The 12773-nt window shown below is 38.5% G+C and overlaps 1 protein-coding gene across 3 annotated transcripts in view; it reads left to right on the top strand.

Annotated features, from left to right (window-relative positions):
- The window catches only part of fap (fibroblast activation protein, alpha), a 145955-nt gene that overhangs the window by 32149 nt on the left and 101033 nt on the right, over window positions 1-12773 (top strand). For all 3 annotated transcript variants that reach the window (XM_061970653.2, XM_072914569.1, XM_072914570.1), the window contains 5 exons: window positions 1385-1539; window positions 2303-2400; window positions 6148-6277; window positions 6890-6928; window positions 9291-9389. In XM_061970653.2, the coding sequence (XP_061826637.1) occupies window positions 1385-1539; window positions 2303-2400; window positions 6148-6277; window positions 6890-6928; window positions 9291-9389 (521 nt within the window). The remainder of the gene's footprint in view (window positions 1-1384; window positions 1540-2302; window positions 2401-6147; window positions 6278-6889; window positions 6929-9290; window positions 9390-12773) is intronic.

Consider the following 12773-nt stretch of genomic DNA (forward strand, 5'->3'; position numbering starts at 1 on the left):
TAGGGATTTCACCATCTACGCTCCGTAATATCATCAAAGGGTTCAGAGAATCTGGAGAAATCACTGCACGTAAGCAGCTAAGCCCGTGACCTTCCATCCCTCAGGCTGTACTGCATCAACAAGCGACATCAGTGTGTAAAGGATATCACCACATGGGCTCAGGAACACTTCAGAAACCCACTGTCAGTCACTACAGTTTGTCGCTACATCTGTAAGTGCAAGTTAAAACTCTCCTATGCAAGGCGAAAACCGTTTATCAACAACACCCAGAAACGCCCTCGGCTTTGCTGGGCCTGAGCTCATCTAAGATGGACTGATACAAAGTGGAAAAGTGTTCTGTGGTCTGACGAGTCCGCATTTCAAATTGTTTTTGGAAACTGTGGACGTCGTGTCCTCTGGACCAAAGAGGAAAAGAACTATCCGGATTGTTCTAGGGTGAAAGTGTAATAGGCAGCATGTGTGATGGTATGGGGGTGTATTAGTGGCCAAGACATGGGTAACTTACACATCTGTGAAGGCACCATTAATGCTGAAAGGTACATACAGCTTTTGGAGCAACATATGTTGCCATCCAAGCAACGTTGTCATGGACGCCCCTGCTTATTTTAGCAAGACAATGTCAAGCCATGTGTTACTACTCAGTGGCCTAGTGGTTAGAGTGTCCGTCCTGAGATCGGTAGGTTGGGAGTTCAAATCCCGGCCGAGTCATACCAAAGACTATAAAAATGGGACCCATTACCTCCCTGCTTGGCACTCAGCATCAAGGGTTGGAATTGGGGGTTAAATCACCAAAATGATTCCCGGGCGCAGCCACCGCTGCTGCCCACTGCTCCCCTCACCTCCTAGGGGGTGACCAAGGGTGATGGGTCAAATGCAGAGAATAATCTCGCCACACCTAGTGTGTGTGTGACAATCATTGGTACTTTAACTTTTAACTTTTTACACAGCGTGGCTTCCTAGTAAAAGAGTGCGGGTACTAGACTGGCCTGCCTGTAGTCCAGACATTGAAAATGTGTGAAGGCTAAAATATGAGTTGAACAACTTAAGCTGTACATCAAGCAAGAATGGGAAAGAATTCCACTTCAAAAATGTGTCTCCTCAGTTCCCAAACCTTTACTGAGTGTTGTTAAAAGGAAAGGCCATGTAACACAGTGGTGAAAACTTTTTTGTGTTAAATTCTAAGTTCACGATTATTTGCAAAAAATAATAAAGTTTCTCAGTGTGAACATGAAATATCTTGTCTTTGCAGTCTATTCAATTGAATATAAGTTGAAAAGGATTTGTTGTATTCTCTTTTTATTTACCATTTACACAACGTGACAACTTCACCGCTTTTGGGGTTTGTACAAAGATGGTCATTTTGCTTTCGTGTGTGCGACTCTAGAGGAGGTGTTCGCATCCAACGGAGCACTATGGTGGTCTTCGACTGGACGATACTTGGCCTACGCCCAGTTTAACGACACAGAAGTCAACAAAGTGGAGTTTCCCTGGTACGGAGCGGAGCAGTATTCTGAAACGGTGGCCATCCCGTACCCAAAGGTGAAAGATATCTCGTATTTACATTGTGGTAAATTATACCATCACAGCTCGTATAGAGAGTGGGGGCTTTTGTTCCCAGGACATTAGGGAACTTAGAGGATAGCAGCAGTTGGATTTCAGCAGGAAGTGTAAACACATGAGCAACATCCGGTAGGAAGCCCTCACAGGTAGGAGTAGAGGATAGGAGTTGGAGGTCACCCGACTCAAACCGATCAGAGAAAATAGATTGGGCTTTGTCCAGACTGCCCGGCCCCAAGGCTAGGATTACAAAGAGTAAGGGTCTTTGTGTAAGGGGTATTTAAGGACAGTGGTCCGAGGGGACATCAGAAGAGTAATCAGGCCCATACTATTTCTCCTGGAAGCTGCAGTTCCAGTCTGAGGCTCGCTTAAACAAATACAGCTTTTTGTTCGACGATTCCTCGTCGGCTCAGACTGGCCGGCCCCAAGGCTAGGATTACAAAGAGTATTGTATTGTTGCAAAAATAATATATTAACGTGTCTTTATTGTATTGTTGTAAAATGAGTATGTTACCTTGTCTTAGTTGTATCGTTGTAAAAGGAGTATATTACCTTGTCGTTGTTGTATCGTTGTAAAAGATCTATATCAACTTGTCTTTGTTGTATCGCTGCAAAAGGAATATATTAACTTGTCGTTGTTGTATCGTTATAAAAGGAATATGTTAACTTGTCTTTGTTGTATTGTTGTAAAAGGAATGTATTTACTTGTCGTTGTTGTATTGACTTTCTTCAACTTCCTGTGTAGGCTGGCTCCAAGCTGACCAGGGTGAAGCTGTTCGTGGTGGACACCAACAACGTATCCCTGCAGGTTGCAGTCCCGCCGCCTGCCTCCATCACGTCTGCGTGCGTGTTTGTTACACACCAAGTCACATGTCTTCTCCTTCTCAAGTCACATGTCTTCTTCTCAAGTCACATGTCTTCTTCTCAAGTCACATGTCTTCTTCTCAAGTCACATGTCTTCTTCTCAGGTCACATGTCTTCTTGTCAAGTCACATGTCTTCTTGTCAAGTCACATGTCTTCTTCTCAAGTCACATGTCTTCTTCTCAAGTCACATGTCTTCTTCTCAAGTCACATGTCTTCTTCTCAAGTCACATGTCTTCTTCTCAGGTCACATGTCTTCTCCTTCTCAAGTCACATGTCTTCTTCTCAAGTCACATGTCTTATTTTCAAGTCACATGTCTTCTTCTCAAGTCACATGTCTTCTTCTCATGTCACATGTCTTCTCAAGTCACATGTCTTCTTCTCAAGTCACATGTTTTCTCCTTCTCAAGTCACATGTCTTCTTTCCAGGTTACATGTCTTCTTGTCAAGTCACATGTCTTCTTCTCAAGTCACATGTCTTCTTCTCAGGTCACATGTCTTCTTCTCAAGTCACATGTCTTCTTCTCAAGTCACATGTCTTCTTCTCAAGTCACATGTCTTCTTCTCAGGTCACATGTCTTCTCCTTCTCAAGTCACATGTCTTCTTCTCAAGTCACATGTCTTATTTTCAAGTCACATGTCTTCTTCTCAAGTCACATGTCTTCTCCTTCTCAGGTCACATGTCTTCTTCTCAAGTCACATGTCTTCTCCTTCTCAAGTCACATGTCTTCTTTCCAGGTTACATGTCTTCTTCTCAAGTCACATGTCTTCTTCTCAAGTCACATGTCTTCTTCTCAAGTCACATGTCTTCTTCTCAAGTCACATGTCTTCTTCTCAAGTCACATGTCTTCTTCTCAAGTCACATGTCTTCTTCTCAGGTCACATGTCTTCTTCTCAGGTCACATGTCTTCTTCTCAAGTCACATGTCTTCTTCTCAAGTCACATGTCTTCTTCTCATGTCACATGTCTTCTCAAGTCACATGTCTTCTTCTCAAGTCACATGTTTTCTCCTTCTCAAGTCACATGTCTTCTTCTCAAGTCACATGTCTTCTTCTCAAATCACATGTCTTCTCCTTCTCAAGTCACATGTCTTCTTCTCAAGTCACATGTCTTCTCAAGTCACATGTCTTCTCTTTCTCAAGTCACATGTCTTCTCCTTCTCAAGTCACATGTCTTCTCCTCAAGTCACATGTCTTCTCCTTCTCAAGTCACATGTCTTCTCCTTCTCAAGTCACATGTCTTCTTCTCAGGTCACATGTCTTCTTCTCAAGTCACATGTCTTCTTCTCAGGTCACATGTCTTCTTCTCAAGTCACATGTCTTCTTCTCAGGTCACATGTCTTCTTCTCAAGTCACATGTCTTCTTCTCAAATCACATGTCTTCTCCTTCTTAAGTCACATGTCTTCTTTCCAGGTTACATGTCTTCTTGTCAAGTCACATGTCTTCTTCTCAAGTCACATGTCTTCTTCTCAAATCACATGTCTTCTTCTTCTCAAGTCACATGTCTTCTTCCCAGGTCACATGTCTTCTTCTCAAGTCACATGTCTTCTTGTCAAGTCACATGTCTTCTTCTCAGGTCACATGTCTTCTTCTCAGGTCACATGTTTTCTTCTCAAGTCACATGTCTTCTTCTTCTCAAGTCACATGTCTTCTTCCCAGGTCACATGTCTTCTTCTCAAGTCACATGTCTTCTTGTCAAGTCACATGTCTTCTTCTCAGGTCACATGTCTTCTTCTCAGGTCACATGTTTTCTTCTCAAGTCACATGTCTTCTTCTTAAGTCACATGTCGTCAAGTCACATGTCTTCTTCTCAAGTCACATGTCTTCTTCTCAGGTCACATGTCTTCTTCTCAAGTCACATGTTTTCTTCTCAAGTCACATGTCTTCTCCTTCTCAAGTCACATGTCTTCTCCTTCTCAAGTCACATGTCTTCTTCTCAAGTCACATGTCTTCTCCTTCTCAGGTCACATGTCTTCTCCTTCTCAAGTCACATGTCTTCTTCTCAAGTCACATGTCTTCTTCTCAAGTCACATGTCTTCTCAAGTCACATGTCTTCTTCTCAAGTCACATGTCTTCTCCTTCTCAAGTCACATGTCTTCTCCTAAAGTCACATGTCTTCTTCTCAGGTCACATGTCTTCTTCTCAAGTCACATGTCTTCTTCTCAAGTCACATGTCTTCTTCTCAAGTCACATGTCTTCTTCTCAAGTTACATGTCTTCTTCTCAAATCACATGTCTTCTTCTCAAGTCACATGTGTTCTTCTCAAGTCACATGTCTTCTTCTCAGGTCACATGTCTTCTTGTCAAGTCACATGTCTTCTTCTCAAGTCACATGTCGTCTTCTTCTCAAGTCACATGTCTTCTTCTCAAGTCACATGTCGTCTTGTCGTCAAGTCACATGTCGTCTTGTCGTCAAGTCACATGTCGTCTTGTCGTCAAGTCACATGTCGTCTTGTCGTCAAGTCACATGTCGTCTTGTCGTCAAGTCACATGTCGTCTTGTCGTCAAGTCACATGTCGTCTTGTCGTCAAGTCACATGTCTTCTTCTCAGGTCACATGTCTTCTTGTCAAGTCACATGTCTTCTTCTCAAGTCACATGTCGTCTTCTTCTCAAGTCACATGTCTTCTTCTCAAGTCACATGTCGTCTTGTCGTCAAGTCACATGTCGTCTTGTCGTCAAGTCACATGTCGTCTTGTCGTCAAGTCACATGTCGTCAAGTCACATGTCGTCAAGTCACATGTCGTCTTGTTATCAAGTCACATGTCTTCAAGTCACATGTCGTCAAGTCACATGTCGTCTTGTTTTCAAGTCACATGTCGTCTTGTTTTCAAGTCACATGTCATCAAGTCACACGTCGTCTTGTTTTCATGTCACATGTCGTCAAGTCACATGTCGTCAAGTCACATGTTGTCAAGTCACATGTCGTCTTGTCGTCAAGTCACATGTCGTCAAGTAACATGTCGTCAAGTCACATGTCGTCTTGTTTTCAAGTCACATGTCGTCAAGTCACATGTCGTCTTGTTTTCAAGTCACATGTCGTCAAGTCACATGTTGTCAAGTCACATGTCGTCTTGTCGTCAAGTCACATGTCGTCAAGTCACATGTCGTCAAGTCACATGTCGTCTTGTTTTCAAGTCACATGTCGTCAAGTCACATGTTGTCAAGTCACGTCGTCTTGCGTCAAGTCACATGTCGTCAAGTCACATGTCGTCTTCTCCTCCTCAAGTCACATGTCGTCTTGTCGTCAAGTCACATGTCGTCAAGTCACATGTCGTCTTCTCCTCGTCAAGTCACATGTCGTCTTGTCGTCAAGTCACATGTCGTCAAGTCACATGTCCTCAAGTCACATGTCGTCTTGTTTTCAAGTCACATGTCGTCAAGTCACATGTCGTCAAGTCACATGTCGTCAAGTAACATGTCGTCAAGTCACATGTCGTCAAGTGACATGTCGTCAAGTCACATGTCTTCTTCTCAAGTCACATGTCTTCTTCTCAGGTCACATGTCTTTTCTTTCTCAAGTCACATGTCTTCTTCTCAAGTCACATGTCTTCTTCTCAAGTCACATGTCTTCTTCTCAAGTCACATGTCTTCTTCTCAGGTCACATGTCAAGTCACACGTCTTGTTCAGCGTGCAATGGATGACTGTGTGTTCAGTAATGGATGACTGTGTGTTCAGTAATGGATGATGTAATGTGTGTTCAGTAATGGATGATGTAATGTGTGTTCAGTGACCACATCATGTGTTCGGTCACCTGGGTGACGGACCAACGCCTGGCTGTGCAGTGGCTGACCAGGAAGCAGAACCATGTGCGGGTGCAAATCTATGACCTGGATGGAAACATCTGGAGAGAAAAACAGGTAGCAGTCGCTTCAGTGAAGACATCAAGTATGATGTCGCCTCACAGTGAAGACATCAAGTATGATGTCGCCTCACAGTGAGGACACTTAGTATGATGTCGCCTCACAGTGAGGACATCAAGTATGATGTCACCACACAGTGAGGACACTTAGTATGATGTCGACTCACAGTAAGGACACTAAGTATGATGTCACCTCACAGTGAAGACATCAAGTATGATGTCGCCTCACAGTGAGGACACTTAGTATGATGTCGCCTCACAGTGAAGACATCAAGTATGATGTCACCACACAGTGAGGACACTTAGTATGATGTCGACTCACAGTAAGGACACTTAGTATGATGTCATCTCACAGTGAAGACATCAAGTATGATGTCGCCTCACAGTGAGGACACTTAGTATGATGTCGCCACAAAGTATAGACATCAAGTATGATGTCGCCCCACAGTGAGGACACTAAGTATGATGTTGCCACACAGTGAAGACATCAAGTATGATGTCACCTCACAGTGAGGACACTTAGTATGATGTCGCCTCACAGTGAGGACACTTAGTATGATGTCGCCTGGTTCATGCTGGTTAGCCACTAACAAGGTCTTCTTCTCCGCAGAACTTTGAACAAACAAGCAAGACAGGCTGGATCGGTCATGTAAGTTTGGAAAAAATATCAATGTATGCATATATATATATATATATATATATATATATATATATATATATATATATATATATATATATATATATATATATATATATATATATATACTGTATATAAATAATATATCTATATCATTAAGATATTTTATTAAAATTGATGTGAGAACAGAGTTGGCACAACTTTGACTAATGTGCTGCAAACTCATCAAAAACACTCAACACAATTATTAAAGTTGTTGTATTTATTCCATGTATTGTTTTATTCTTTCCATGTATTGTTTTATTATTTAAATTGATCTCAATTGTTGTTTTATTCTTTCAAGTATCTCTTTTTTGTTTTTATTCCTTCTCATTTATTGTTTTATTCCTTCTCATTTATTGTTTTATTATTTAAATGTATCTCATTTGTTGTTTTATTCTTTCAAGTATCTCTTTTTTGTTTTCATTCCTTCTCATTTATTGTTGTATTCCTTCCATTTATTGTTGTATTATTTCTCATTTATTGTTTTCATTCCTTCTCATTTATTGTTGTATTCCTTCCATTTATTGTTGTATTCTTTCTCATTTATTGTGTTATTATTTAAAAATATATCATTTGTTGTGTTATTCGTTTTAGTATCTCTATTTTTTTGTTTTCATTCCTTCTCATTTATTGCTGTATTCCTTCCTTTTATTGTTGTATTCTTTCTCATTTATTGTTTTCATTCCTTCTCATTTATTGTTGTATTCCTCCCATTTATTGTTGTATTATTTCTCATTAATTGTTTTATTCATTCTCATTTATTGTTGTATTCGTTCCATTTATTGTTGTATTCCTTGCATTGATTGTTGTATTCCTTCCATTTGTTGTTGTATTCTTTCTCATTTGTTGTTTTATTTATTCTCATTTATTGTTGTATTTCTTCCATTTATTGTTGTTTTCCTTCAATTTATTGTTGTATTCTTAGTCATTTATTGTATTATTCATTCTCATTTATTGTTGTATTCTTAGTCATTTATTGTATTATTCATTCTCATTTATTGTTGTATTCTTTGTCATTTATTGTATTATTCATTCTCATTTATTGTTGTATTCCTTCCATTTATTGTTGTATTATTTCTCATTTATTGTTTTATTCATTTACATTTGTTGTTGTATTTCTTCTATTTATGGTTTTATTATTTTTCATCTATTGTAGTATTCCTTCCATTGTTGTTTTCCTTCCATTTATTATTTTATTATTTACATGTATTATTGTATAATTTAAATATATCTCGTGTTTATTATTTCCCATATCTCTTTTTTTTTGTTTTTATTCCTTCTCATTGATTGTTTTATTCATTCCATTTATTGTTTTATTATTTAGATATACCTAATTTGTTGTTTTATTCTTTCTAGTATCTAATTTTTTGTTTTTATTATTTCTCTTCATTGTTTTATTCCTTCCATTTATTGTTTTATTATTTAAATTGATCTCATTTATTCTTTTATTCCTTCCATTTATTGTTGTATTCCTTCCATTTATAGTTTTTTTCCCTCCATTTATTGTTTTATTTTTTACATTTATCTAATTTATTGTTGTATTCCTTCCATTTATAATTGTATCATTTAAATATATCTCATGTGTTGTTTTGTTCTTTCCCGGATCTTTTGTTTTGTTTTTATTCCTTCTATATATTGTTTTGTTCCTTCTCATTTATTGTTTTATTCCTTCTCATTTATTGTTTTGTTCCTTCCATTTATTGTTGTATTATTTAAATATATCTCATTTATTGTTTATTCTTACTAATATCTCTTTTTTTGTTTTTATTCTTTCTCTTTATTGTTTTATTCCTTCTCATTTGTTTCATTCTTTCAATTTATTGTTGTTTTCCTTCTATTTATTGTTGTATTCCTTGCATTTATTGTTTTGTTCCTTCCATTTATTGTTTTATTCCTTCCATTTATTATTGTATTCCTTGCATTTATTGTTTTGTTCCTTCCATTTATTGTTTTATTCCTTAGATCTTTTGTTGTATTCCTTCCATTTATTGTTTTATTATTTAAATGTATCTCATTTATTGTTTTATTCCTTCCATTTATTGTTTTATTCTTTACATTTATTGTTTTATTCCTTCCATTTATTGTTTTGTTCTTTCCATTTATTGTTTTGTTCCTTACATTTATTGTTGTATTCCTTGCATTTATTGTTTTGTTCCTTACATTTATTGTTTTGTTCCTTACATTTATTGTTGTATTGTTTCTTATTCATTGTTTAATTCCTTCTCATTTATTGTTTTATTATTTCAAAGTATCTAATTTCTTGTTTTATTATTTCTAGTATCTCTTTATTATTATTTTTAATTCCTTCTCATAATTGTTGTATTCCTTGCAGTACGTGCCTTTACCGCTGTTCTTCACTGAAGATGACATCACTTTCTACAAAGTGATGAGCGACATCAGCGGCTACAAACATATTCATCTCATCAGAGACGTAAGTTGCATCACCAGCTTTCATCGTGACCTTGGACTTTCACCTTGACCTTGGACTTTCACCTTGACCTTGGACTTTCATCTTGACCTTGAACTTTCACCTTGACCTTGGACTTTCACCTTGACCTTGGATTTCATCTTGACCTTGGACTTTCATCTTGACCTTGGACTTTCATCTTGACCTTGAACTTTCACCTTGACCTTGGACTTTCACCTTGACCTTGGACTTTCACCTTGACTTTGGATTTTCAGAAATAAAGTCGATTTGGGAGAAATAAAAGCTCTTCTGTCATGACATAATATTATAGCACAATTAATTATGGGCAAAAATGTTTGGTGGACAAGGCCGGGAAGATGTTGTGATGTTTAAGAGCTAGTTTTAGTCAATACGAGCACATTTAACCTTTAAATACGCACGTCAACTTTTGTGTGAAAAGCAACAGCTGTCACTTCTGGTGCAAGTCAACAAAATAAAAGCCTTAACTTCTTCAACTGTCTTTAAGGGTAAAGCAACAGCTCTTTCTTCTGGTGCAAGTCAACAAAATAAAAGCCTTGACTTCATCAACTGTCTTTGAAGCGCAAAGCAACAGCTGTCACTTCTGGTGCAAGTTGACAAAATAAAAGCCTTGACTTCTTCAACTGTCTTTAAGGGCAAAGCAACAGATGTCACTTCTGGTGCAAGTTGACAAAATAAAAGCCTTGATTCTTCAACTGTCTTTAAGGGCAAAGCAACAGATGTCACTTCTGGTGCAAGTTGACAAAATAAAAGCCTTGACTTCTTCAACTGTCTTTAAGGGCAAAGCAACAGATGTCACTTCTGGTGCAAGTTGACAAAATAAAAGCCTTAACTTCTTCAACTGTCTTTAAGGGTAAAGCAACAGCTCTTTCTTCTGGTGCAAGTCAACAAAATAAAAGCCTTGACTTCATCAACTGTCTTTGAAGCGCAAAGCAACAGCTGTCACTTCTGGTGCAAGTTGACAAAATAAAAGCCTTGACTTCTTCAACTGTCTTTAAGGGCAAAGCAACAGATGTCACTTCTGGTGCAAGTTGACAAAATAAAAGCCTTGATTCTTCAACTGTCTTTAAGGGCAAAGCAACAGATGTCACTTCTGGTGCAAGTTGACAAAATAAAAGCCTTGACTTCTTCAACTGTCTTTAAGGGCAAAGCAACAGATGTCACTTCTGGTGCAAGTTGACAAAATAAAAGCCTTGACTTCTTCAACTGTCTTTAAGGGCAAAGCAACAGATGTCACTTCTGGTGCAAGTTGACAAAATAAAAGCCTTGACTTCTTCAACTGTCTTTAAGGGCAAAGCAACAGATGTCACTTCTGATGCAAGTTGACAAAATAAAAGCCTTGACTTCTTCAACTGTCTTTAAGGGCAAAGCAACAGATGTCACTTCTGGTGCAAGTTGACAAAATAAAAGCCTTGACTTCTTCAACTGTCTTTGAAGCGCAAAGCAACTGCTCTTACATCTGGTGCAAGTTGACAAAATAAAAGCCTTGACTTCTTCAACTGTCTTTAAGGGCAAAGCAACAGATGTCACTTCTGGTGCAAGTTGACAAAATAAAAGCCTTGACTTCTTCAACTGTCTTTGAAGCGCAAAGCAACAGATGTCACTTCTGGTGCAAGTTGACAAAATAAAAGCATTGACTTCATCAACTGTCTTTGAAGCGCAAAGCAACAGCTGTCACTTCTGGTGCAAGTTGACAAAATAAAAGCCTTGACTTCTTCAACTGTCTTTAAGGGCAAAGCAACAGATGTCACTTCTGGTGCAAGTTGACAAAATAAAAGCCTTGACTTCTTCAACTGTCTTTGAAGCGCAAAGCAACTGCTCTTACATCTGGTGCAAGTTGACAAAATAAAAGCCTTGACTTCTTCAACTGTCTTTAAGGGCAAAGCAACAGATGTCACTTCTGGTGCAAGTTGACAAAATAAAAGCCTTGACTTCTTCAACTGTCTTTAAGGGCAAAGCAACAGATGTCACTTCTGGTGCAAGTTGACAAAATAAAAGCCTTGACGTCTTCAACTGTCTTTAAGGGCAAAGCAACAGATGTCACTTCTGGTAAAAGTTGACAAAATAAAAGCCTTGACTTCTTCAACTGTCTTTAAGGGCAAAGCAACAGATGTCACTTCTGGTGCAAGTTGACAAAATAAAAGCCTTGACTTCATCAACTGTCTTTGAAGCGCAAAGCAACAGCTGTCACTTCTGGTGCAAGTTGACAAAATAAAAGCCTTGACTTCTTCAACTGTCTTTGAAGCGCAAAGCAACTGCTCTTACATCTGGTGCAAGTTGACAAAATAAAAGCCTTGACTTCTTCAACTGTCTTTAAAAGCAAAGCAACAGATGTCACTTCTGGTGCAAGTTGACAAAATAAAAGCCTTGACTTCTTCAACTGTCTTTAAGGGCAAAGCAACAGATGTCACTTCTGGTGCAAGTTGACAAAATAAAAGCCTTGACTTCTTCAATTGTCTTTAAGGGCAAAGCAACAGATGTCACTTCTGGTGCAAGTTGACAAAATAAAAGCCTTGGCTTCTTCAATTGTCTTTAAGGGCAAAGCAACAGATGTCACTTCTGGTGCAAGTTGACAAAATAAAAGCCTTGACTTCTTCAACTGTCTTTAAGGGCAAAGCAACAGATGTCACTTCTGGTGCAAGTTGACAAAATAAAAGCCTTGACTTCTTCAACTGTCTTTGAAGCGCAAAGCAACTGCTCTTACATCTGGTGCAAGTTGACAAAATAAAAGCCTTGACTTCTTCAACTGTCTTTAAGGGCAAAGCAACAGATGTCACTTCTGGTGCAAGTTGACAAAATAAAAGCCTTGACTTCTTCAACTGTCTTTGAAGCGCAAAGCAACTGCTCTTACATCTGGTGCAAGTTGACAAAATAAAAGCCTTGACTTCTTCAACTGTCTTTAAGGGCAAAGCAACAGATGTTACTTCTGGTGCAAGTTGACAAAATAAAAGCCTTGACTTCTTCAACTGTCTTTGAAGCGCAAAGCAACAGATGTCACTTCTGGTGCAAGTTGACAAAATAAAAGCCTTGACTTCTTCAACTGTCTTTAAGGGCAAAGCAACAGATGTCACTTCTGGTGCAAGTTGACAAAATAAAAGCCTTGACTTCTTCAACTGTCTTTAAGGGCAAAGCAACAGATGTCACTTCTGGTGCAAGTTGACAAAATAAAAGCCTTGACTTCTTCAACTGTCTTTAAGGGCAAAGTCACAGATGTCACTTCTGGTGCAAGTTGACAAAATAAAAGCCTTGACTTCTTCAACTGTCTTTAAGGGCAAAGCAACAGATGTCACTTCTGGTGCAAGTTGACAAAATAAAAGCCTTGACTTCTTCAACTGTCTTTAAGGGCAAAGCAACAGATGTCACTTCTGG

Source organism: Nerophis lumbriciformis, linkage group LG13, assembly GCF_033978685.3.
Source record: "Nerophis lumbriciformis linkage group LG13, RoL_Nlum_v2.1, whole genome shotgun sequence".
In the NCBI taxonomy this organism is placed as follows: Eukaryota; Metazoa; Chordata; class Actinopteri; order Syngnathiformes; family Syngnathidae; genus Nerophis; species Nerophis lumbriciformis.